The sequence below is a fragment of the Monodelphis domestica genome, chromosome 2 (assembly GCF_027887165.1).
Source record: "Monodelphis domestica isolate mMonDom1 chromosome 2, mMonDom1.pri, whole genome shotgun sequence".
NCBI lineage: Eukaryota > Metazoa > Chordata > Mammalia > Didelphimorphia > Didelphidae > Monodelphis > Monodelphis domestica.
The window spans coordinates 199,630,133-199,657,799 of record NC_077228.1 but is presented as its reverse complement, the minus strand read 5'-3'; the positions used below and the strand labels follow the sequence as shown (position 1 = coordinate 199,657,799).

Here is a 27,667-nt window from a genome sequence, read left to right as displayed (position 1 = left end):
AACAACAGTCTTAAATACTTGAATTTTATTTCAGGCCAGAGCACCTCCACTCTGAATCCCATGGTGGGTGTCCACTGGTAGTAACAGAGTACAGACAAGGTGTAATGACCAGAGGAGGGGGCAGAAGGGAATAAATAGAATAGCCAGTGGAAGAGCTGAGCCCTGCTAATGCCAGCAGGAGGCCAGAATGCCTCATTGTCTAAAGGCATCCTGTTGTTCTTCCCTAGAGCCCTTTGCTTACAGGGAAAAACAAAGCTCTCATCAACAAGCTCAGTCCCCTGGCCCTAGTGAATTGAACAGGCTGTCTTATTGGAACAGAGAGCAACTATACAGCAAGAAAAACATTTTGGGGCATAGGGAATATGATGTGCAATGAAGCTGGCAGAGAAAAGTCAAACTTCTCTGCCTCCAGACTGAAATGAAAGCCTCAGCCCAAGGCTGCCACTCCCAATCCGACCTGTAGCTTCCAATACAGCAGCTGTTTGCTGCCCTTCTGGCTAGGTCCAAGTCCCTCTTTTGAATAGGGATACCAAGCTGCTGCTGCTTGTATGCTTTGAGCATGATGGCAGCTGCCTTGGGCTCCAGCTGCAAGGGAGGCTGGTGCTGCCCCAGCCACAGCCGGGAGAATCTCAAGAGCTGATGGAAGAGCAAGAAGAACAAGGGGACCAGAAGAGAACTAACTAGTCAATAGATTTGTTGGGATAGGGAGGAGGCCAACTTCCCAAAACAAACAGCTAGAGGGTGAAGTCAAAACAAGCAACACTTTAAACACAGTCCACTTCTAAAGCAAGGGGATGCCAGAGCTGGCTTAGGGTGGCCCCCAGGACAATGCAGGAAGCAAAAGCTAACACCTTCTTACCTCTCTAGGTTCCCCAAACAACACCCCTATCCCCCAAAGCTAGGGGGGTTGCAAGAGGGTATTTTTATTCATATAAACAAACATCAGAAGTAACTCTGCTCCCAGGAGAGTCAAGGTAGGGAGTTTTAAAGACAAAACAGACCCTAAGCTCTTAATTTGTGCAGAGAACAGTCAGAGCTTCCTATCTGCCCAGCACTAGGTAGGGGGCAGCAAAGCAAGGGAGGAGGGCTGCAAGCTGCTGCCACTGCCCACTGTGTAAGGCTAAGGCTGCCCAGGAGGCCAACCACCTTAGACACTGTTGATCCCCCTACCCAACAGCACGGTCAGCCATCCTTCCCATCTGATCTGAGACCAAAGTGTTCACTTCTCAGACAGTTTCCAACTGTCCAGATTCTGAGTCCATGTCATAAGATGGGTGAACTGAGTGGTTTTCCTCCGCTCTATTCCAGGGCTGGGGGGTCTTCTCATCAGATCTGACAAAGTCCCAGCTTGAAGATGAGGTTGGGAGAGGAAGAGAGGAGCTTCCCACTTGAGGAGCCCCAGCATCAACAACAGGAGCCCACACGGACAAGTGGTCCTTTTCTTCGTTCTGGAGGGGTGATGAAGAAGCCTGACAACTGGATCTTCGTATAAAACAGCAACTGGAAAGGATATGGGGAGAGAACACAGAAGGAATCGAACTCTTCCCTTTCTTACTCCCCAGGTTTTACATACTAAGTCATGATGATTCAGTGAGGGTTAATTTAGACTCATTTGGTAGAAGGTAACCAAGTGTGATCATTGCAAAGTCCTCGGGAACATTCTTCTTTCTTTGACCCCATCTCTTAGATAAGGGCATCAAAGCCAAGTACTATACCCAAGGTCACACTGTTAGTGTCAAAGCTGAGACTTGAATTCAGGTCTCATGACTCCAGAATTCTTTCTACTTTACTGTTGGCCCCTAAGTCTCCTTACCTCTTACGTTGGTCTCCCATCGCCAAGTGAGGAGAACCCATACTCTCTTCCTGGACCCAGCCACAGTTAGACATGGCATAGTGAAGAATGGCGTCAGCTACAGTCATGGGGCTCCGACCCTGGACACAGGCTTCGATCTCTGGCACTGACAGCTGGCTCTGCAGGAATAGGTGCAGCTGGCTATCAGACAGGAGGACCACGTTCTGCAGGACTCTATGGCCAGATCCAGTAGTGATTAGAGAGCATCCTGATAGCATTGCCCTGAAATGAAGGTCCCATGGGAACTGCTAACTTATGTGAGCATTCAAGGCTTCAGGAAATTGGGCATTATAGACATCCCCATCTGTGACAAAGTTCCTCCATCCTAGCCAGGACCTGCCTCCTCCTACCCCAGGCTACCTGTCTCCTGGGGCACCCCTTTCTTGGCACATGCAGGCATCCCCTTGGCTGGCACAAAAGTCAACTGGCCATCTCCACTCACTTCTCCAGGAAGTGCTGAAGACCTTGTCGACGCTTCTCAATAAACTCATCTGAATTGCCAAAGAAGGTGGACTTTCCAGGGAGTTCAGGTACAGGCCTAGAGGGAACAAGAGAGAAGAACATAATTCTGGCCCCCAGTATGAGGGAAACCCTTTGCAAAGCAGCCCTATTTATGATTAGCATTTAATGAACTATTTTCAAAACTGCCCATTTCTTATCCCCATCACAGAAAAAAGTGAAACCTCTATAACTTTAGATGTGGACATAAAGCTTTTTCAACTGATTCTAGTGATGAGAGGTGACAAAATCTAAACTATTCTTCCAGTAGTGGACATGAGGCAGAAGTGAACAGTTCATACTGTCACCTTGGATTCCACAGTTCCTCTTAAATGGGACTTCACTTGTAGGAAAACTAGCAAAGGACAATGAGTATGGAGTGAATTTACCTAGGTTAAAAATAAGGAAAGTATGATCCAAGACCTATGGTTCACAACAAAAAATTTCAATAAATTTCAATAAATTATCCTATCATCACTGAAGAATCAGAGAATTAGGTTGCAGAGAACTTAGGTCACCCCAACATGGAAAAACTGTCCCAATACTTTCACATTTCAAACTTCAGTTTAAAAACACAAAAACCCAACATCTCCTTTCTAACCAAAGCTCTCAGTTAGCTAATTAGCTGAATCCCCAGGAATGGGAATCTGCATTCCTAATTCACAATTTCTGTATTTCAAACAGATGGAAAAGCAGCGACCCTTCAGATAAGTAGAGGAGCCTGATGGCTGCAATTTCAGTATTAAATTTGTTCAAGTTTTACTTGGCATGTTAGAACAGAAGCTTGTTCTATAGCAGCACTACTCCAATGAGGACAGCTCTATGAGGTTCATAGTTTAAAAGTCAAGGGTTCTGTCCTATTCACTTGCCCCCAGCACTCACACTTGTATCTCTCTCTCCTTCTCTCTCCCTCTGGCCTCCTCCCCCCCACATCATTCCTTCCTCTCCTTCAGCCTGGCAAATTCAAACATTTCTGTGCTTTAGGACCTCCCCCCCTCCCCCCCAAAAAAAAGAACACTGCTAAACATTTGGGATCAGGGCCCAAGAAGCCAAATGACAGACTACTCACACTAAGCCAGCATTTCTCTGGAGCTGCTTTCTCAGCCAAACAAACTCCCGATAACGGCGACGCACACAAGATGTCTTGGCAGTAAAGGCCTTGCTGTTGGTCTAGAGGACAGACCATTATAAGAGGCAATTGATACTCTGCAGAGCATTTTACAAACATTATCTCAGTGGGGTCTCTAAGGAACCCTAGGCATCAGATTCATGTTACAATTCCATCATCCTCCAACCTCCCTATTTTAGAGATATTAAATGCCCAGAAGCAAACTTGGAACTTGGGTCTTCCTGACTCTCCACAACAGTGCTGAAGGTCCTTCATTCATCCCTTGTACAAGGCTGCCTCATACTTCCCAGCAAGGAGAATCAGTCTCTGACCCTAGTGCTCCTTGTGTGTCCCTTAATACAATCACTGATGATGATCCTATAAGGTCTTTCTCCTTTCATACCTTTTTAACCCATCTCCCTGTGCCTTACACCTGCTAGTAGCATCACTTTGCCCCAATCCTGGAGTCAAGAAGGCTAATGATTTCTGTCATGTAATAGTCAATGTTAGCAGACAACTGGTTTTCCCTGCCCCAATACTTGCATGGAGGAATATCTTGTAGTCCACATAAGAATTCCAGGAACCTTCATTCTGTACTCGGGGATCCTGGACTCGTACAGTAATCAATTCCTGAAGCAGAGGAACACTTATCTTAGTTTCAGATGGATCATATATCAAAGACTATTCTGCAAGGACTGCTAGCTAGTTCCCCCACAGGCAGCCCCTCACTCAACAGACTGGGGTTTGGAATAACTGATTCACAGCAACGTCTAGTCTACTAAAGGGGAGTTAATTACAGCCTCAACAGAACCCCTAAGGTTGTGACTATAAGGAGAAAAGTATTGTGCTGGACTGCAAGACCTAATAAGAGGTACTTATGCAAGAAAAAAAATTTTTCTGGTCTCTCTCCTTCCATATCCCTACTATCTCTCCCAACTAGAAACTAAATTGGAGTGCACATTCTTACCTCCTGTTCTTGATTCTCCAGCATCCTATAGGAAGAGCCCATCCGAGGGGACCATCTAATGAAGAGAAAGAAAATCATCATTACCTCTCTTATTCTTAGCCCTTTTGACCAGAGAAACTGTCACCCCATTCATGTTTTTTTTAGCTTAAACTAAAAAGTTTTTAAACCCTTACCTTCCACCTCAGAATCAATAATGTATATAGATTCCAATGCATAAGAGCAGTAAGGGCTGGGTAATGGGAGTGAAGTGACTTGCTCAGGATCACAAAGTTAGTGTCTGAGACCAAATTTGAACCCAGAACTTCCCATCTCTCAGCCTAGTTCTCAATCTACTGAGCCACCTAGCTGTCCCCTGCACCCTGACTGATGACTTATAGAAAGTAGGAACCCTCCCCACATTGACTCACCTCTAATCTAAGGGTCCATATGTACTGGCATTCCTTCTCTACCCCCTTCTGAGCTAAGACTAACTCTATTTTTTGTGGACTGGGGCATCAATTTAACACTCCTATTACAATGAGCAAGGCCAAGCATAACAGTAACAAACCCAAACACATGTGCATCCCAAGGAGCTGATCCCAAAGAGGCTGACTAAACAGGCTGAGCTGGAAACCCTTCAGGGCTGTCATTCAGGTAGTCAGTCATGAAGACAACTCTGACAGCAGTGCAGAAGCCAGAGCTTTAGAAGTGGGCCCAACACTGCCCCCTCCTGGCTACTTAAAAACAGCAAAAGCCTGAAAGCACCAAAGCCCCACTCAGACACTCTCTCAGGAGTCGTCAGCCTGTTTGTGCTTTCCTAGTGACAGATTCACCTCGGTAGAGATGAAGAGCAGCAGCAGCAGCACCCCTGGGGCCCCCAAAATGACTGTCTAGTTTCCCTCTTCCCTACTTCATTTGTTCCTCGGAACTAGAGCCAGCAGTTCTATCATTTCCTCTCTTGTGTTCCATCCGGCTTGTCTCTCTGCCCAGCCAGCCACCCCACAGCTATGCAGGTCAACTCAGGACCCTTTTACGCTCCTTTTGTAAAGATTCATTAAAGTCTGAGCCTTCTACAATGAGCAGGTTTACATTTGTAGCAACATTGCCCACTCTGACAAGGGGACCATGAAGGCAGCAGCTTAGGGCTGCAGGAGTCCAAAGGGGCCCATGATGTCACCTTCTGTTAAAATACAGCACTAATCTTATTATTCCTAGAACCTCTCCTACAGGATCCAGGCTTGCTGCTGCCTCCACCCCCTTCTCTCTCAAGACTGTAACAATAAGGTTTAATTTCCCTTTCCAATTTACCTTGAAATGAAAACGGACTACAGCCAATATGTACTGCCAACAAATGATGCAGCCTGGCTCATGGGAAAACAAGACTATCGCAAAGATCTTCCTCTCTGCCCACCCCGCCTCCCCCCCCTCCCCACCACACACCCACTCATTTTTACAGTCTCACAATTAATTTTAAACACATTTTCTTATTAGTTCTGCCTTAGCATTAGGAGCGGATGTAATGAGTTTCCTTCTATTTTATGTTTTGCCAACACAAGGCTAACGTTTCTACAGAAAGGAAACTCATTTGCACCATGAAATTAGCAGAGCAAACAGCTCTTCTAATTCGCTCCAATATACCAGAAGGTTTCTCCACAGACAGGCATCACATGCAGAGATACGTTTGAATGGTATACATAACAAGATTGGACTAAAATATTAAGCAAGCCCAGGCCTTTCTGATTTCCAAATTTGTTTTGAACAGTGTTCTTCCATGGGCTGACCTGTTTCATTCGAGCCTGAACTTCCGAGATGGGAAGCTCCTACTTTGCAGGAGCATTTCATTCAACATCCCATAGCAAACAAGTCACTTTTACTCAAAAGAACCTGCACACTCACCTCAGATGCATAGGCACAAATTAGCCTTGGGAAAATCCTTTTTTTCTTGTTATTTTGGCAATTCACCAGCCCAACAGGACTACTGACATTTCAGATCTTTTTCTCCCCCACATAAACACTTAAGAGTAGTATAGTCTTCTAATGCACCATCTATAAGGATCACAAAAACCACCTGGGCATTGAAAAAGGAACCTAAGACCTTATTTTAATGGATGTATGGCTATCTTCCCATGCTGCCTTTGCCAGCATCTCATTATTTTGGGAAAATCTGGCTCTACTATCAACTTTCCCAATAACTTCTCCCACCACACAATGGCAACATGCATAGAACCTACCTCCTCAAAATGAACAAAAAAGGGCCTGCACAATGGATAGAGAACGAAGTCTAGAGTTAGGAGAACCTGGTTTCAAATTTAGCCTCCTTAGTTTCCCAGCTGTGGAATGCTGGGGAAGTTACTTAACCCCAATTGTCTAGTCCTTTTCTCTCTTCTGCCTTGGAATGGATACTTAGAACTGCTTCTAAGATAGAAAATAAGGGTTTAAAAAAAAGGCCTTATTATGTATGTTAAAAGTCAAAGAAGTATTTATATTTTATTTTTTAAACTCTTACCTTCCATCTTGGAATCAATACTGTGTATTGGTTCCAAGGCAGAAGAGTGGTAAGGGCTAGTCAATGGGGGTCAAGTGACTTGCCCAGGGTCACACAGCTGGAAAGTGTGTCTGAAGCCAGATTTGAATCTAGGACCTCCTGTCTCTAGGCCTAGTTCTCAATCCACTGAGCCACCCAGCTGCCCCCTATGTTTTATTTTTCTATGAAAGATACAAACCACTTAAAATCTAGTTACTTATACCAATCAGCATCAATAGGCTTATTGAAGCTCTCCACAACATACACAGAGAAATTACACAAAGTGTTTTACACACTTCCTCCTAGCTCATTTAGACCACATCTATAACTTTCATTCACTTCTTCCCCCTAGAATCTTATCTTATCTTATCTTATCTTATCAGGACACCAGCAGTTCAAACTATGGAGTCTTGTGACACTGTGGCTCAGTTTAACTGTTTTTTTTTTAACGAATTTGCAAGGAAAAAACAGTCCAGTGGCCCATTTGCTTTTTCCTTTTAAACTACCAGGATTTGGGGAAAAATAAATAAATAGAATCATCATAACTGTTACTCAACCCTTCTGGTTGGTATCAGTTGGCACTTTAGACATAAAAAGTCTAAGCTGAAGGGAAAAGATGTTGTCAGGGCCAGTCTAAATCACCACAAGTGTAACTAATTGTAGTCTTCCGGAGAACATTAGATCTCCAGTAGACCATCTTCCCCCTAATAGATGCCCTGAAAGGAACCCAGGGGGAATTTACAAGATTTTGTGTTGTTAAGAATAGAGGGCACAGAGAGTAAGGAAGCCTGGATTCTTAGATTGAGTTCCTAGTGATTCAAAACAAGAGACTCCACCTTTCTGGGTATCAATTTCCATATCAGCATTAGGAATATGAACAATGGGTGCTCCTCCCTACCTCACCAATTATTAATGAGGTCAAGAGGAGTTGGGAGTAAAAAACATAAAGCAAATAAAACTTACTTCCAGTAATACTAGTTAGAATTTACACAGATCTGTAAAGGTTGATCCTCACAACCAAACTAGGAGGTAGGTGCTACATTTTACAGATGATAGCCTTATTCAGGGTCCCAAAACTTAAGTGTTTGAGGCAAAATTTGAACTCGGTTTTTCTTGATTCCAAATCCAACATCCACTATGCTACAGCACTACTAACTCTAGTTCCATTCGTCAGCCCGAGTTCTAGAGTAAATTTGACCTGACCTTTCTAAACCTCTTCCCCACATTTTACCGAAAACAAAAGCGGCCCTAATCCCTGGGATCTTGTGGGACGCCACCACCACCTCCCTGAAATGGTAAGTCCCTAGTCGAAAGACAGGAACTGCCCAGAGTGAGTCAAGAAATCACCGAGCTTTTAAAGGGCACGGATGGAGGAAGGGCACAACTTGAGAGTGGAATTATATACCCAAAAGCCACAGAGTAGAGTAGTAAAGGGGCTGAAAGAGGCTCCAGTTAGACCTGAATTCAAATCCCGCCCCAGATAATAGCTGTATGTATGTGTCCATGGGAAGATCATGTACCCTCTAATATTAGTTTCCTCATTCGTAAAATGGGGAGATGGGGGGGGGGGAGGGGAACAGATGGATTCGCCGGGCTTTGAGGTTCCTCTCTAGTCTAAAGCTACAATCCTTTGCCCGTCCCCTGGCACCGTAGGGCGGCTCCACTGGCCTCTGCCCCGGCTTGGTCTTTCCAACAGGTACCCTGGCACCCCAGTGCTGCTCCACTGACTCCCCAGACACACCGGCTTTAGTCCATTAGTCTCACTCCTGACACCCCCAAGCCATTGCTCTCACCTCTGGCTCCCCAGGCCCGGTCCTCCACACCCCGCCCCCGGCCCGGCTGCAGTCTCCCCGCAACCCCGACATCACTTGTTACCCCTCCCTGAGGTTAGTGGTCAGACCTTACCCCACCACAGTAGCCAGAGATCCTTAGGCTACGCCCCTTATTCCCCCTTACCCACCGCGTTGCCTCAACCCAAGGTACACCCAAAGCCCACTCACCTGAATATATCGGCTACGCCCCTTGCCAGCACCTCCCCAGCCCCGCCATATAGCCGGGATCGCCGGCTTCTTCTTCCGGGGCACAACACCCCAGGGCATGACGGGATGCAGAAGGCGGCTTCACTAGGTGCCAACCACTACAGTCCCAAAACGCCCCGCCCCTGCCCTTCCAAAGGTCTGAGCATAGGTTTCCGAGGAAGGGAGGGTTGTAGGTGGGGTCTCCGCTTCTCTCCAGGCCACCAATTACAGGCCAGGTCCCTGGCGGCCCACGTGCTTGGCGCATATGAGTGGGTGGGTTTAGGGGCGGGGGCGCCAATATAGTTCCAAATGACCAATCCAAGGACACGTTTTTCCCATCTTTGTGGCTACAACCAATCAACAACTTGGCTGGAATGGGGCGGAGTGTTTAAAGGTCTAAAGGCTGCCCAAATGTTTTCTGTGGCAGGTTTTCACGCCAATGAGAGCATTTTGTATTTATTCCTGGAAGAAGCTAATCAAATTTATTGTGTAGTGGGATGACATGATCTGACTCTTGCTTTAGGAACATTACTTTAATGGCTGGACACATAAATAAGTAAGTGATTAATAATTTTGGAGAAACATCTCCTCTGTCCTCTCCACTTTTTCACTTGTTTTCAATCTCTCAACTGGTTCATTTTCCTGAGAAGATTCTAATCTAGCCTTAAACACTTATTCAATGTGCCCTTGGGCAAGTCATTTAAAGCAGTTTGCCTTCTTTTCCTCCTCTGGAAAATGAGCTAGAGAAGGAAACCAATATCTCTGCCAAGAAAATCATAAATGAGGTAATGAAAAGTCAGACACAACTGAAAACAACACCACCAAAAATGGGGTACAACTATTGATATTATTGCTATCCACTGCTTTGGAACTAATATGTGGTATTGGTATTGATTCTAAGACATTTTTTTTCTTTAAAGAATGAATAAATGAACAGGGAATACTGACTGAAAAAACTATTTTGTTAAGTGCACGAGATTTAAAGTCGACAAAAAGCATTTATTAAATGCCTGCTGTTTGCATCTCTTTTGTATCTTTAAATCACTGGATTGCTAAACTGCATATATTGTATAATAAAATAGAGAAGGGAAGTGTTCTACCCGGGGCAACCAAGCTGAGATTTGAATACAGGTCCTCAGACTTTTTTCCATTGTACCATATTGCCTCTATTTTATAACAAAAATCTGCTGTGAGCTATTATTACCTATTTCCTTCAACCTGTATCTGTTGGCTTCTTCATTCTTAAATAATAGGTTTGAGGCCCTGGACTTTGTTCCTTAAAGCTTCCAGGTTTCAGAGGTCTGAGGGAAGTGGGGCAAACTGGTGAGAAAAAAAAAAGACCAAGGTGACTAAGCAATAAACTAGAAGGAAGCTATCTCTCTTGAATGACAATAGTCAATCAGGCTTGTATAGTAGAACTCTAGATGGGGAAATAGCTGTATTTGTAATATCTGCTCAGCTGTTAATTTGCTGTGTAAATTTTGGGTGGCCACGTCTCTCTGGGCCTCTTTCCTTCTCTGCAAAAGGAAGGTATCCATGGGTTCAGAGTGTTTAGATTGTCAACGTGGAATCTAGAAACCCCCAAATTTGTAGTTTAGTGAGATCTGATGACCTCCAGTTTAATTAGCTTGAAGGTGGAAACCTCAAACCTCAAGTTTGAAGTAGTCACTATAGTTTCCCCCCCTGAGGGAAAAGTCCAACTTCCGGAGTCTCAGACTAACAATAGACCCTAAAGTAGTTTAGGTGGGGAGAGCTAATCTAATCTGGTGTTAAGCATCTCTTTTTGTCCCAATGGTTTCTCCCCTTTAGGTCAAAGTCCTTTACCTAGGTAGCCTAGCCCTCAGGTTGGATTTTTCCCTTTTGTGTCCATCGTAAAGCATCAACCCCTCACTGTTATTCCTGTCCGGGACTCTTCATTTTCTTAGTTACCATTGTAAAACCAATCAACTCTCCCGCTCGTCCTCAGTCCCCAGTTCACCAAAAAGGATATTTAAGCTTCCCAAATGTAATGGCTCTTTTGGAGTTTTCTTCTAAATGGTGTTACTCCCAGGGGTCCAGTGACCAGAGCAACCAGAGTCTGCATTGTAGCATGTATGCTCTGTGAAGAGGCCTGATAATGCACTCACCCCTTTTTCTTTAATTAAAAAGTGGTGTTTCTGACTATTTAATAGTTCTTTGTTTTTTCAAGTTTAACAATATCTTGAAATAACTTGAAATAACCAATCAAGTCCAAACCTAAATTTTAGAAGTGGGGAAATTAAGGCCCAAAAGGAAGTAACTTGCCCATGGTCACACAGTTGTCTTGGTGGAATTAGATTTCTAAGGCAGTATGCCTTACCTTCTTGCCCTGCAACAAGCCTGAGCTGGATCAGTAAGCTTTCTCTCTCAATTGCTTTGGTATTTTTGCATGATAGGCAATCACATATCACCTTTTTAGGTGGGGTAGGAGTGATGGGAAGGAATGGGTGCAAGAGATTGTGAAGGGAAAAGCAATGGGATTTTTTGACTGAATAAAAAGTAAAAATAAAATTTTACTTCTAGTTTTGGGCCCCTAGGTGGCGCAGTAGAGAAAGCATTAGGCCTAAAGTTAAAAAAGATCCAAGTTCATTGTGAATTCAGTTACTTGTTACCTATGTGGCCTTGGACTAGTCACTTAACCTCTGCCTGCCAGTTTCCTCTTCTGTAAAATTGGATAACATTACCTTTTGTGTCCTTCCTTCAGCCCAAATAACTGGGAGAATAGCAGAAATGTTCAAGTGGAAATATAGAGGTCAAGGCTCACTAGGGGATAAATCAATTAATCCCATTTTTGACATATTGAACTTTAAGTGTTGGTGAGAGATCAATGCTTATTGATTGAGCCAAATGGGTATTCAGCGATCAATAAATCAACAAACATTAATAAGTACATACTATGTGCCAAGCCCTGTGCTAAGTGCAGGGGACCAAAAAAAAAAAGTTCAAAGATAGATCCTGCTCATGCAGAGTTCACAATCTAATGTGGGAGACAGTGTGCAAATAAACATACAAAGGAAGCTATATGCAGGATAAATAGAAAATAATTAAGAGAAAGAAGGCACTATATAAGGTGGAATTTTAGTTGGGACTTAAAGGAATTCAGGAAGGTCAATAGTCAGAGCAGAGGAGGGAGAGTATTCCAGATATGGAAGATAGCCTGTGAACATCCCTGGAGCCGAGAGGTGAAATGTCATATTCTTGGAACAGCCAGGAAGCCAGTGTCACTAGATCAAAGAATATGTGATGAGAAGAAAGGTATAAGAAGACTGGAAAGGCAGGAGGTGGCTAGCTTATGAAGAGCTTTGAATGCCACTGTGTTTTTATATTTATCTCTAGAAGCAATAGGGAGATTGAGCAGGGGAGCATAACATGATTGGACTTGCATTTTAAAGGCTGAATGGAGAATGGATTGGCATGGGAAGAAATTTAAGGCAGGCAGACTATCTAGGGGTGAGGGGTTGGCATAAGGTACATTAGAGTAGTGGCAATTTCAGAGGAGAGAAGGTGATAGAAAATGCTACAAAAGTGAAATTAATAGAATTTGGCAACAGCTTGGATATAGAAGATGAGAGTTGGGAAGGAATCCAGGATGATTCCTATGTTGCAAGCCTTAGGGACTGTGAGGATTTGCCTTCTACAGGAAAAAAGAAGGTAGAAATGGGGGCTGTTTTGGAGGAAAGATGAGTTCTGAGACAGGTGGAGATTCAAGACTGAGGCAAGAAAAGGTAGATTTGAGAATCACTTACATAGAGCTAGCTGGTAAATAAATCCTGGGGAGTTGATGAGATTACCAAGTGAAATAGTGTAGAGTCCTAGACTATAGAGATCTTTGATGGCTCTGAGAGCTCTCTTGGAAGAGAATCCAGCAATGGAGAAAGAGGAATGGTCATACAGGTTAGAATAAATAAAAAAGAATGGGGTTGGGAAAACCTAAAGAGAAGAGAGTATCTGTAGGAAAGAGTGATTAACAGTTGCCCAGCAGAATGAGGATTGAGAAAAGGTCATTGCACTTGGCAACTAAGAAATCATTAGTAACTTTGGAGAGAACAATAAGGTCAGAAGCCAAATTGTAAGTTTAAAAGAGTGAGAAAGCATCCACTTATAGATGGCCTTTTCAAGTTTAACTACAAAGGCAGAAGAAAAATTGGAAGATAGCAGGATTGGAAAGGTCAAGTGAGGGCTTTTTCAGGACAAGGGCATGAATTTATGAAACAAAAAAAATGGCAACCTATGAACCAAAGAAAATGTACAAAATGGGAAAGAACCTATTTGTATAAAATATTTATAGCTACTCTTTTTATGTGGCAAAGAACTGGAAATTAAAGAAATGTTCATCAGTTGGGGAACGCCTGAACAAATTGTGGTATATGCTGGTGACTGAATATTATTTGTGTTATAAAGAATGATGAACAGAATGATTTCTGAAAGAGCTGGAAAGACCTCCATGAACTGATACAGAGTTAAATGAGCAGAACCAGGAAAACATTGTACACAGTAACAGCAATATTGTGGAATGATAAGCTATGAAAGACTTAGCTACTCTCAACAGTATATGACAAAGAATGCTATCCATCTTCAGATTAAGAACTGTTGGAGTAGGAATGCAGGTGAAAGCATATGATTTATCTCCTGTTTATTTGGATATCTTGGGATTTGGGTTTTATAAAATTATTCACTTACAAAAATATGGAAATATGTTTTGCATGATAATACATGTATAATCCAGATCGAACTGCTTGCCAGTTCCAGGAAGGTGGGGGGAGGGGGAAAGGAGGGAGAAAGGGAGACAATTTGGATCATAGAACTTGGGAAAACATATGTGGAAATTTGTTACTACATGTAATTGGTAGGAAAAAAATTTTAATATTTAAAAAAACAGAGAAAAATACAAAATGGTTTTCAATCTTTTGTGGCCCCTTTCTGTAATGATGGCAGCTGAGTGGTGGGAAAGGAGGTTGAGAATAAGTTTTTAGTCTATAAAATTAATTTAATTGTTGATACTCTAACTGTGAGAACTTTGTTCAGTAACTCAGTGGATATATATATATATATATTTTTTTTTTTTTTTAAACCCTTACCTTCCCTCTTAGTGTCAATACTGTGTATTGACTCCAAGGCAGAAGAGTGGTAAGGGCTAGGCAATGGGGGTCAAGTGACTTGCCCAGGGTCATCCAGCTGGGAAGTGTCTGAGGCCAGATTTGAACTATGTCAACATGGAATCTAGAGGTCCCCCGACTTGTAGCTTGGAGGGATTTGGTGATCCCCAGTTTATTTAGTTTGGAGGCAGAAACCCCAAGTTTTGACCTTGTCACATGGAGAGTTCCACCCTGAGGGAAAGTCCTATTTCACAAATCTCAGACTAACAATAGACTTTAAGATTTGGCACAGTAGGTAGCTTGCCAGTCTCACAAGGTGAAGGTCCTGAGGTTGATCCTTGGAAGGAGGGTGTAATATAATGGGAGAGGCTTCTGGAGACTAGGAGAGTCATTTGACATCTGAGATCAGTGAAGTAGGACTTTCCCTCAGGGATGAACTCTCATGTGACAAGGTCAAAACCTGGGGTTTCTGCCTCCAAACTCAATAAACTGGGGATCACCAAATACCTTCAAGCTACATATCTGGGGACCTCTAGATTCCATGTTGACAGAACCTAGGACCTCCCATCTCTAGGCCTGACTATCCATATATTTCTAAAGAAGCTGAGCCAAGCAGAATCATCTTGATATCCTGGTCATAAATGAAAGTAAAATAAGGTAGCTAGTTGTAGACAAATGAAAGGACTGTCTCCATATAAGCAAAGAAAGGAGCTGACAGAGTGGGTTTTATATACCCGAAGGAAATAAGAAACAATGTCTAATGGGATGTCTAATCATCATGTTGTAGTGCTAATGATCAATGTTTATAAAAAAGACAACCATGACTATAATTATAGCTTATATACCAATATCCATGGGGGAGATGAAAAGGGAGAGAAAGTCCATGAAGAACTTGTCAAGATCATCCAAAAATTAAATTAACACACTCAAAACTTGGTGAGCTTAGTGGAAAGATGGAAAAAGGTGAGGATGGGAAGAAATGGGATGGGGAAACATGGTTCAGGAAGAAGGAATAGAGGCAGCCCCCTCAAAAGACTTCATGTCTTTTTATCATCTTTTATCATCTAACCATCACTGAGAAAAATAAAATTGCAGAGAAAGGGCTATCACCTCTAAGCATTGACCAAAAGCTATCAGAGGGCAGATAAATTAAAAAATCTGAGGAAAACCTCCCCTCCCCAGATCACTGACTGCTTCTAGCACAGCTCTCATCCAGGGAAGCAACTCCTGTGAAGAAGGAGCCAGACCAACTGCTGCCCACCAACTGCCAACCAACTGCTTCCCAAAAGACACACTGGCCAGCCACATTGTAGCAAGACACGTAGATGAGAGTCAGGCAGTATGTGTGAGGCAAGATGAACCACTACCATCACCTTGATTTCCACCTCTCTCCAGCTCAGACAAAGCCAGCCAAAACCCTTTAGCCCAGGAGCACGGAGAATAAAGATTCTCTCCTCCTTCCCCCTTCACTGATCCTGCTTCCATCTTGGTTTCTGAAGCAATGATTGAGGCCAGCAAACCATGTGAAGCAGCCCTCCCTATTATCACCACCACCGATGGCTAACCAACTGCCTTTGATGAATAGGTAAACCCAAATCCCAGGAGAAAGTGTAGCCATTTCCTGAGACTCAGGCTTTACCTACTCATCGAAGGTAGTTGGTTATACAAAAATCTCCAGACCAGGTAGCAAACATGTAACCCTTGGACAAATGGGGCCCACAATGCTCAGGAGTAGCTCTCTTCTAGGTAATGAGATAAATGGAGCTAAAAGGGATATGTTGTCTTAGCGTTACCACCTAGTCCTTCTGGTCATGTGTGGCAACTTCTCTGAGGAAACATGCCCTTCCCTGAATTATAATGCACTACAGAATCTGGATGGAAACAGGAACAGGGAGGAGGATGTGGAGAGGAGCAGCTGGGATGGTAGGAAGGCTGGGATAGGTTCAGAAAGAGGGGAAGAGTAGGGGGAAAGAGCTCAGAATAGGGGGAATGTCTAGGAAGAGGGGAAAAGGGAAATAGAGATGGGAGGGCCTTAGGTGGGGGTGGGAGGTGAAAGGAGAAAGGTGCTTGAATGTAGGGGAAAGGAATGGGGGGGTGGAACTGGGGGAGCATTGGGGTGAGGCTGGGAAGTGGAGGAGGGGAATAAGGGAAGCAGTCAGAGGAGGGGAGTCTGGGGGAAAAAGGGGGCTATGGGAGAGGAAGGAATTGAAAAGATAAGGGGAGTCTGGGGAGTGATTAGGCTACTTGGTTGAATCTTTGTGGAGGAGTTCAATAATGTGTCCCATAAATACCATTACTCCAACTCTTTGGGACTTTTATCCACTATCACTCATCTTCATCTTTTCAATGTTTTAAAGTCAAAAGAACCATCTTGAGGCCAAAGGTGTTTCCCAGCCAGACTTTTCATAGTTCTAAATCATTTATTACAAAATATAATTGTTTTCTTTTTTGTCATACCTTGCTCTAGCAGGAGCTTTCCTTGCTCCCAAGAGAGGAGCAATTTTTCTAGTGGTATTCCTCATGGGATAGTATTCTTATTGTGAGCCCTTCCCATTATCTTTAAAAAAAAAATTTTTTTCCCCTCTAGAGCCTTTGGGAATTCCCTTTTTTATATATATATTTTTAATATCATTGCAGGGGTCTCTCCCAAGGGGGCATGTGATTCAGCTAGACAACCTATCCACAGTTTGGTTTCTCTTTTTTCCCCAAAAAAAATGAGGGTCATCTCTCTTTTACTCTAAATTAAGCTTATACTTTTTTGGTTTACTGTTCCCTTTCTGAGTAAAAAAACAAACCAGTTACAGACAAGCACACACAAATATACAGGAGGCTTGCTCATAAGAAATACAAAAAGACAAAGTGATACATTAAACAAGAATTTCTCACCCAAAATTGCTGCAACAAGTCTCAGCTTAACCAGAACCAGAAACATACAAATTTCTATTCAGCAGACAAATCACTCCATGGGCGAAAAATGTCCCATACTTGGGCCCAGTATTTTTGGAGTGAAAAGTTTGTTGGATAAAAATTAATAATAATCCCTTCAGTGGTTTGCTGATCTTTAGCAATTGAAATTCTAAAGAGGTAGTATTTCTTAATTTTAAATTAATTAAGTTTATTCATCAGAGCTCAGCCAAAGGCGAGTCAATTCCTTGTGACCTCATCACTCAGTTCCTCCCCTGGACATCTCAAGACATCTCTGATTGGTAAATACCCACAGAGGAGGTAGGCTTAGAGACCCCAACTCCTCCCTCATTACTGCATCACAGGAAGAAGTGGGTCTCTGGAGGATACCAATAAGCCCTTTTGTCCCTGCTATGTGACTAGGTCACAATAATTCAACCTAGTGGCTACAGCACACTCTTAATCAGGGTAATACATGGCTCCCAGTTCTGCCCTTAATCCTGTTAAGATCTAAATAAAAGGAAGGAGGACCCAATCCAGTTTCATAGTCTGGGGAAGAAACTGTTTCAGTCTGAACTTAGAATCAGGCTGTTATTTGGGAGGGGGCTAACAGGAAAATTACTTCACAATTCAATATCAATTTTCCACAAGAGCTATTATCACTCAAAGGAATTTGGTGTGATCTTTTATACAGGATGATCATTCCTTATCCACACAGACTAAGGAGACAAAAAATGTCCATTTCACAGATAATTAACACATTTGGTTAGACACTATTAGCCTGTCCATCAATATGTATATTTAGGTTAGATCATACTAATGACCACAAGTAGGGCCAGAGCTGAAAAAGAGGACAGCAGGCTGGATTACCTTTGGGAAAATTATGACCTTCCTTTAGTGACCCCTAGCTTCCTATGAAAACAAAAGGCCATCTTTTTAATTGCAGCATTCTATTCCTATTGTTGTATGACAGTGAGATGTAGAATTCAATAATTTCCGCACAATTAAAAATTATTATCATACAGAGAACAATGGGAAAGGGAATAGTGGATGAGAGCAGAATGTACTGTATAACTAATGTCAAGCTTCAATGAAAAGAACAGATGTCATCAAAGGATTGTATGATAAAGAGGAAATTATCTGGTCAGGATGAAGGATGACAGATGGACAAGTAGGGTGCTCCACTGGTACCCTCGTGATGTCAAGAGAAAACAAGGAAGGCCTTCAGGCCATTGAGTGATCCCCAACATGAACTTAGAGAAGAACATAGACAAGAGTAATAGAATAGGCAGGCATGGATGGAGTGTAATCTGTATGGGGGGGGCGGGGACCCTTCCAAATTTATGACAGCACATAGATCTATTTAAATATAGATCAATTAACTTGATGTTTATTTCTGTCAAAATTCTAGCACTTAATCTTAATATTTTTATTTTTTACCAATTACATGTAATATCAATTTTCCATACAAGTGTTCCTAAACTATATGATCGACCTCATCTCCCTCCCTCCCATCCTTTCCTCCTCCCCAGACTGGCAGGTGTGATGAATCACTTAATAAAGGACAAGATAACCATTAGGAGCCAGCATGGATTCACTCAATATAGAAGTTAGGCTTTCCAAATTTGTGTTATAGCATGTGACAAAATTAGGATACAAAAGATCTAAGGACACTATAAAATAGATTAATATTAACAAGATGAAATATAGCATGGTATACCCCAAAGAGATAATAAGGAAAAAGACCTGTACAAAAGTATTTATAGCCATGTTCTTTGTGGTAGCAAAAAAATGGAAAATGAGGGGGTGCCCTTCAATTGGGGATTGGCTGAATAAATTGTGGTATCTATTGTGCTCAAAGAAATAATGAACTGGAGGAATTCCATGGAATGACCTCCAGGAATTGATGCAGAGTGAAAGGAGCAGAACCAGGAGAACATTTTACACATATACACTGTGGTACAATCGAATGTAATGGACTTCTCTACTAATAGCAATGCAATGATCCAGACAGTTCTGAGGGACTTATGAGAAAGAACACTATCCACATCCAGAGGAAGAACTGTGGGAGTAGAAACATAGAAGAAAAACAACCGCTTGATCACACGGTTCCATGGGGATATGATTGGGGATGTAGACTCTAAATGATCACCCTGGTGCAATTATCAATAAAAGGGAACTAGATCATGATCCATGATACATGTAAAACCCAGGGGAATTGCTAGTTGGTTACGGGGGGGGGGGGGGGGAGTGGAGGGAAAGAACATGAATTGTGTAAACATGGAAAAATATTCCAAATTAATTAAATAAAAATTTTCAATTAGAAATATAGCATGGATAAATATCAAGATGTGCCATTAAATTTTAAAAAAAAAAGACATCTTTACATATACAGAATAAGGAAAGCTCTAGCTTAAAGACATTTTATATGAAAAGTTGTTTAGACTTCTTACTGATTAATTCAACTCAGCAAATATTAATTAAATACTTCGTTGTTTGTCCTTTGTTTTTGAAGAGGACCAATGCCATCAGGAGGTAATAACTTGTACATGAATTTGATTTAAGTGAGGCAGAGTTGCAAAAGTAGTCAGCTTCACTCTCTTTCAGGGGCATCTAAATTCCAGTGACAAAGACAAAAGGCAGGATAACTTACTATGGGCCCAGACTGCAATGGATGATCTTGGCATCTTCAATGTCTGACCAAGCTTTGAGCACTCCACAGGACCTGTTTCTGCACCTTTATGGCTATTGAAACAAATTGTTCTCATCTACCCATTCCACTAGGGGAAGTCACATACTTGGGGTAGACATCCCCCTCACTTACCCATGAGTTTGAGGCCTGTTTGTAACACTGACCTGGTTTAGCCCTTCTGCCAAAATGGTTTAGCAGGGTGTCGTTGTGCATACTAAAGCTTCTTAGAGCCACATGTTGAGAGTTAAATGCCATAAGAACAACAAAGATGGAGAAGCAGGCCTCAAAAAGTCTTGGCAAACCCTCACATCAGAGGTAATAGTCCTCCTTGAACACCCATACATCCTAATTAACCAGAACAGAATGCTGAATGCTAAGGCAATTAAAAAACAAAAAACTACACGTTCATTATGAGTCAACAATCTAAAGTAACTGCTGAAAAAATGCAAGTGAGATAATAATCATGCTACACATTGTCCATCTCAACCCTGACCATCTCAACCCCCTTCCCTACAAGACATACATATTCCCCTTTGATCAAATATCTGTAGTTTTGTATTATATTCTAGGTACCACATTTAGAAAGAATGCTGGCAAACAGAAACTCAAAGCAAGAACATGAAATATGGATGTCTTGAAATTAGGTGCTATGTTATTCATTTATCTTGGTATCTTAAATACAAATCAGTCAGTCAGTCAATAAACATTTATTAAATGCCTATTATGTGCCAGCATTTTGTTAAGTTCTGGGGATACAAAGAAAGGCAAAGACAATCCCTGCTCTCAAGGAGTTCATATTCTAGTAGAGGAGACTACATGCAAATAACTATTTACAAGTTATAGTCAGGATAATTTGGGGATAATTAACAACACCTTAAATGTAATAAGTACTTAATAGTGTTTGATTAATTGTTTGTTATTGACAAGGATTGTCCAGAAAAGGATAGTTCTGGAAATTGTCATAACTTTTTTTTCATCCTTTCTATCTTATCAATTCTGTAACAGAAGAATGGCAAGGGCTAGGCAATTGAGGTTAAATGACTTGTCCAGGGTCACACAGCTAGCCAGTATTGGACATCAAATCAGAAAGCAGGACCTCCCATCTCAGGTCATTTCCATCCACTGAGCATCTAACTAACCCCATAATGATATCTTACATTTACATTATGCTATAGTATAAAGGGGCTTTCCTATCAATGATCTCATTTTGTTCTCATAAAAACTCTCCAAGATGAGCAGGACAGTAATTATTAACTTTATTTTATACATAAGAAATCTTCATTTTATATGTTAGAAGAGAAGTTGTCACTTGCCCAGGATCAAACAAACAGTATATATGTTCCAACTCTGTGCCAGGCATTATGTTGGTACAGGATATCTACTATATACAAAGAAGTGAGATAGAGCCTTTTCTCAAAGAACCTACATTCCACTGGGGACAGATGAAATATATTCACAGATAATAAATACACGAGACATTGAGGGGGCCCAGGAGTGCAGGAAGGTAGGGAGATAACCAAGAGAATCAAGAAAGATTTGCTGACAGAGGTTACTACTGAGCTGATCCTTGAAGCAAGGGTTCCAAGAAGTAGAGTTGAAGAATGAAACATACAAAACATGGTAGACTGCCTATTCAGAATGTAAAAGTATATTTTAAAAATAATAATTTTTCTAGAAATTCTAAAATAATATTTCTCAAGGTTAAAATATTTTTCATCAAAAGACTATAAAACTGTGCACATCCTTTGATCCTGTAATGCCACTACTGGGTCTGTATGCAAAAAAAAGGGGGGCCGGGGAATAAAGGACCTATTCATACAAAAATATTCATAGCAGCTCTTTTTTTTTAGTGGCAAAGAACTGGAAATTAAGAGTTTGTCCATCAATTGGGGAATGGCTGAACAAACTGTGGTATATGTTGGTGGTGCTATAAGAAATGATGACCAGGATGATTTCAGAAAAAGCTGGAGAGATCTGCATGAACTGATGCAGAAATAAATAAGCAGAACCAGAAGAACACTGTACAGAGTAACAACAATATTGCAGGATAATCAACTGTGAAAGGTTTACTCAGCAACACAATGATCCAGGACAATTCTGAAGGACTTATGCCAAAGAATGTTATCCACCTCCAGGGAAAAAGACCTGTTGGAATCAGAATGTAGATCAAAGCACAATTAGTTTATTTATGGTTTTATTTTAGGATTTTGGTTTTATATGAGTATTCTCTTATGACAGTGACCAATATGGAAGTATATTTTGCATGATAATACATGTATAACCCAGATCAAATTGGTTATCACCTTGGAAGAGGAAGAGAGGGAAGGAAACAATTTGGATTTTATAATTTTGGGAAATGATGTTAAAAATTGTTACTAAATATAATTGAGAAATTTAATATCCTTGAATAAAAAAATGAAAAAAAAAAGAAACTGAATATTGTAGACATTATAACCAATTGGCCCCAAAGAAGAAATATGAGAAAGCACCTCCCTTGTTTTGTTGCAGATGTGGGAAGACTATGGATATTGTTATAAAGAATTTATTCAACGTTCACTCTGTCTTCTTAGGAGCAGAGTTTCTACTTTAGAAGAAGTTAAGTAAGATTACTCTGTTTCATTAAGAGCAGAAGTTTTATGAAATTTCTTAATATCATGCTGTCTCCTTTAAGAGAGAGAACAGACAGAGCTTGCTTCGGGCTCTTTAAGAGGCTGACTAGAAAAGCAGTGAAGGAAAGAAGTTCTGTGTTCCTTCTTCTCAGGCAGTCACAGAGAACAGGAGTAGCTGTTTGGGCTCTCTCTGACAGTGGCTGGTGGCAGTTGAAGTTGAGAAGAATAGATTTAAGGAGGTTGAAGAAGGAAAGACTTACTACTTGTAGTTAAGAGGCTAGTTACCGAGGGGTTTTTCTTCTCAATACTCCGAGGGAGATGAGTTAGACATATCTCTGAGGCCTGTTCTCCACAGAACTGTTTGTGTCAACTGAGACAGGCAGTTGGTTTTGAGATGAGGGAGAAGCAGCAGTCAGGGGCCTGGTCTTCTCTGAGAGAGAGAAGCTGTGTCAGTTTCTCTGAAGATTTATATATTACTTTAAGGTTAGTTGGATAAAAATATTATTTAAGATTAGTGAGAATAGTTTAAGGAGGTTTACTCTGTAGACAAGAAGAGGCTGCAAAGAAAGCAGTTAATTATTGGGGGGTGGGTAGTATTTTAGTATAAGGTTAAGAGATTCCTATCCTCTTCCTAACTCCAAGTTTTCCTACCTCTACTAGAAATAAATAGGTTGTATCAAACTGCTTCCTGCTGTCCATCTACCGCCTACAAATAGGTTAACTCTGACAGCTTTAGTTTAGTTTATTATAATAGCTGGGTATTAGCAACCAGCTATCAATACTCAATACCAACATTAGATCATTTATAGTTATAACAGTGTGGAACAAAACAAATAATGTCAGACTTTTTTGATGTGTTGGTTGATTTAGCTGACCTGTACTAGTTTTCTCTCTTTTGAATTATTTGTTATCAAGGATGGCTCTCTAGGAGAGGAGTTATATTGGGAAAAGAAAGTGATATAAAAAGATATCAAAGTTTATTCTGGAGAAGAAGAAACATTTTTCCAGGGGCAGCTAGATGTTAGAGTAGACCAAGTACTAGTCCTGGAGCCATCTCTTCTCTTTCTATCCTATTTCACTTGGTAATCTCTTTAGCCTCAATAGATTCCATCTCCTCCTATCATACCACTCTGTGAGGCCCACTGAGGAAAGTAGCCATGCTTACCTGAGATTGCTGGCAGGTTCCAATTTCTCACACAGAGGCACTGCTGCTCTCTGCCAAAGGTCATCATTAAACCCTGAGTCCCCCTTCACTATGAAGAGCAAAGAAGTCCTTCTACCATCATGACTGAAAGTACCAAACCTGCCATTCCCTAAGAACAGATTAGCAATCACTGTTTCTCAACTTGCTTACGTCTGTAATAACAACCCTGGTAATGTTCATGTGTGAAGCCATTTTCATAAACATTATCCTGTGGGAAAGTAACACCCCTCCCCCAAGAATATTGTAATGCTTAATATTTTACTCTCTATAAAAATCTTTCTCTTCACCATAATAAACAAAGATCATAGCACCCAGTCATGGTGCCAAGATTCTTCTGCTTGGTCCTTCTCAGGCATGCTGGCCCCAATCCTTATCTTACTCTCTGTCTTTAACTGCTAGTCTCCTTAGCAGCCTAACTCACTCTCCATAGCTACAAATGGCCCTCAGATCCAATCACTCATTACCAGATTCCCACACATGATTCCAACATCACTCAGATACTTTCCAACATTTTCTCCTCCCTTCACCCCTGTATCATATAACAAAGGTGGCTCTTATATTACATATCAAATTCCATCCCATCTTCTCTAACAGATTGCCCATTCTGTCATCTCCACTTTCTCACTAATCTTCAATCTATGTCTAGTGGTTCCTTTACTATCTACACCTAAGCAAGTCTCCCCCATTTTCAAAAAACCCATACTTGATCCTTCCATCTCACTTAACTATCATCCTATATCTCTTCTCCCTCCTGGTATTTTATGTTGTTGTTAAAAATAATAGCAAGCTTTTTCATTTGATCCTCACAACAAGCCTACTGACCTCACAGTAAATATTCTCTCTTTTACAAATGAGAAACCAAGGCTGAGAGAGGTTATGCCTTTTCCAGAGTAGCACAATTGTTGAGTGTCAGAGACTGAATATGAAATTAGGTCTTTCTGACTCTGAGTACATTTACTTTATTGGCTAGATCACCCAGCAGCCTTACATTTTATTTTTATTTATTTTCTTACATTATTTTTAATTTTTTTTTCTAAATTCTTTTCCTTCCTCCAAACTCTCCTCCACCCATTAAGAAGGCAAGCATCTTCTTCTCTTTGTGATTAAACCCCTTGAGAATGCTGCCTATAATAGGTGACAACTCTCTTTTCCTTTACTTTCTTCTTAAGTGCTTATAATCTGGCTTTTAACTTCATCATTCCATTAAGACTCTTTCCAAAGTTCCCAATGGCCTTCTGATTACCAAATCCAACAATCATCTTCTGAATCTTCCTTCTCTTTGACCTCTCTGCATCCTTTGACATTGTCAACTCTTTTCTCTATTCTCTCTTCTGTGGCCTTGAAGTTTTCTAATTTACAAATAAAACAACTGAGGCAGAGCTCTGAGCCAATAACTATTTATTAAAGGGACAGAGCCCCCTCCAACAAATAGGATCACAGACTTTCCTCATGCTCTAAGACCTCTAACCTTCTCCAAAGTACAGTTTTTATTCCCTTCAGTACCCAGACCCATCCTCATGTGTCTGTTCAGCCCAGGCATCAATTCATCATCTCATTGGTGGACTCCAAACTCTTGGTACACCCCTTGGTCATGTTGCTACCAAACAATAACATGGACATATAGCAAGCATCCCATCTATAATCCATTCTCATGACAATCAGCCCATCTATACCCTATCTTCAAGATACCCCTTAGCATCCTAGTGATGGGTTCTATACTGCTAGGATTCAGTATTAGATTAAGCCCTATCTGACATAAGTCTTGAGGAGGAAGTGATATAGGATGGAAGGGCTCTTAATATACCGTAGAGCTATTAACTAAACCTTGTGACATCTGGGTAGAGGCCCCTCTTTAATGCTCTGCTGAAAAGTTAAAGATTAATATAATGTTTATGAAAAGAAAGATTTATTTTTAGAAACTATTCAACTGAGCTATAACTAACAGTTGTCTCTGATAATTGTTAGTTAAGAATAACAATCACTATCTTTATGAAATCACACCAACCTAAATAATAATGATTAAAACTAAACATAAGGATAAAATTATTGATTTAAGATGACTAGGATTCTACTAAAATGGGGTAGGGGTCAAATTACTTCTCACACATCTTTTTCAGGATGCTACTCTTACTTGGTTCCTCTTCTACCTATGTTGATGTTCCTCAGTCTCTTTTGCTGGATCTGCATTCAAGTCATATCATCTAACCATAGATGTCCCCCAAAGCTCAGTCCTTAGCTATCTCTTCTCTTTCTATCCTATTTTACTTTGTAAATCTCTTTAGTCCCACTGGATTCAATTACTATCTTTATGCAGATGATCTCTTGGTCCAGCCTAAACTTCTCTGCTGGTCTCCAGTTCCATACTTCCAACTGCCTATGGGACATTTCAAATTAGATATCCTATATACATCTTAAAATCAACATATCCAAAACTGAACTCGTTATCTTTCCCCCAGAATCCACATTCCTCTTCCAAACTTCTCTATTACTACTAAGAGTACTATTAAGGGTACCTAGCTTGCAAACTAGGTGTCATTCTCAACACTTCCCTCTTGCATACCCTATAACCTATCAAAGTCTTATTGTTTCTACCTTTGTAATCTCTCATATATATAAACTCCTCTTTATGACTTAAAACACCTTACCTTCCATCACAGAATAATGTATTGGTTTGAAGGCAGAAGAACAGGAAGGACTAGACAATGGGGGTTAAGTGACTTGCCCAGGGGTACACAGCTAAGAAGTGACTGAGGCCACATTTGAACCCACTATGTCTTATCTATTGAAGCAGACAAAGATCTATAGTTAGTCCTAGGGAGGAGTCAGGAAGCTCTAAAAGGTTTGAGCTTAATATAGCATATGGTATGTAAGAAGATACTTGAGCTTAGTATAGTATATAGTATGTGAAGACATGACTCTGTGATGGAATGTACCCCGTCCTGCAGTAACACTAATGGCACATCTGTTTCTGCCAGATAAGGCTTACTTGCTTCTGCCAAACCCAATTAGGAAATGTATATATGAAAGTGTTTGAGTCCACCTGTTTCCTGCCTACCAGAACTATAAAAACTGTATTAAACTTCTGTTTAGGGCAACCCGCATTAGGAGGGCACCCTGGCCAGTAAAAATAAAGGTTCCACTAATTCAAACTTCTGGGTGTCTGGACGTTGTTGCATGAAGTGTTCCACTTCACTGTAAGTCTGGCTTTCTCTCCATTGAGCTACCTATCTGCCCCTTTTTATATTATTTTTAACACTTCACAAGTTAGTTCCAGCTTACCTTCTTAGACTTATTGTACATTACTCTCATTCACATATTCTAGAGTCCAGCCAAATTGACTACTTTGCTGTTCCACATATATGGCATTTCCTCTTGGATAGCCAAGTCTGTTCAAGCTGTTCTTCCGGCTTGGGATGCTCTCCCTCTTCTCCTCAACTTTGTAGAATTTCTAGATTCCTTCAAAGTAGAGTTTGAAATCTTATCTTCTAAAAGAACCTATCTTATTGTCCCCTAGAGATAATGCTCTCCCTTCAGAAATTTCCTTGGGTCCATTTTATTAAAAATTTTCTGTTCTTGTTTCCATTCCACAGAATAGGAAATTAGTTGAGGGGAGGGCAAGAATTAAGAACATGAGATTTTATAATACAAATGCTAAAAAAATTTTTTACATGTGTGAAGTGGAAATTGAGAGGTGTGAGATTTAAAATGGTTGAGGTCTTAAACTGTAGTGATTAAAATAGTGGAAGATATAAATTGTGATAGATATAAGAGAGGGTAAGTAAATTTGACCGCAGAAAATATGTTTCACTACAGTGTCTTGGGTTTTAAAATCAAATATAAGGTGGTCGCCAGGGAAATATTCCCAATTATTCAAATACCCAAGTCAATTGGGTTTTATAGAGATTTTAATTAACAATACAACGAGTAATCAAAGAGAGAGAGAGAGTAAGAAAGGAATAAGTATGAAGGGCCTCAAGCCAATATGGCCTAGACCTGAGTCTTAAAAGAGAAATCAGTCAGTTTTTTAACACTCACCACAAGGTCTGACTAAACAAGGATTCTAGTGACACCAGGCCAGCTCCATTTCAGCTGACTTCACCAGAGAGCCTTCCAGCCAGAGACTGTTCCAAAAGGCCTCTCTCAAGAGATTCTTCCCAAGTGGTCCTCATCAGAGATCCTCCAAAAGGCTTTCTCCAAA

General features: G+C 41.1%; 1 protein-coding gene across 5 annotated transcripts; it reads right to left on the bottom strand.

Moving 5' to 3' along the window:
- Nucleotides 1-10: 10 nt before the first annotated feature.
- SNX11 (sorting nexin 11) lies at nucleotides 11-27,667 on the bottom strand. 5 transcript variants are annotated; one of them, XM_056816854.1, is made up of 8 exons: nucleotides 8,929-9,158; nucleotides 6,301-6,450; nucleotides 4,426-4,480; nucleotides 4,002-4,088; nucleotides 3,420-3,520; nucleotides 2,295-2,390; nucleotides 1,814-2,074; nucleotides 11-1,500 (listed from the first exon to the last, which is right to left on the bottom strand). In XM_056816854.1, exons 2-8 carry the CDS (start codon nucleotides 6,309-6,311, stop codon nucleotides 1,227-1,229), a joined length of 885 nt encoding a protein of 294 aa, XP_056672832.1. In that variant the 5' UTR covers nucleotides 6,312-6,450; nucleotides 8,929-9,158; the 3' UTR covers nucleotides 11-1,226. The 5 variants fall into 5 exon arrangements, with proteins under 5 accessions (XP_056672832.1, XP_007482422.1, XP_016286008.1 ...); XM_007482360.3 differs by having other exon boundaries at nucleotides 1,814-2,026; nucleotides 8,929-9,147; XM_016430522.2 differs by lacking the exons at nucleotides 6,301-6,450; nucleotides 8,929-9,158 and adding an exon at nucleotides 27,505-27,667.

What these genes read in the sequence shown, in the direction of transcription:
- SNX11 (XM_056816854.1), bottom strand. An exon ending in CAGAGAAATGCTGGCTTAGT is followed by an intron (nt 2,391 to 3,419) that starts GTGAGTAGTCTG and finishes TGTTCCCTCTAG; the next exon opens with GCCTGTACCTGAACTCCCTG. An exon ending in CTTCAGCACTTCCTGGAGAA is followed by an intron (nt 2,075 to 2,294) that starts GTGAGTGGAGAT and finishes CCTTCATTTCAG; the next exon opens with GGCAATGCTATCAGGATGCT.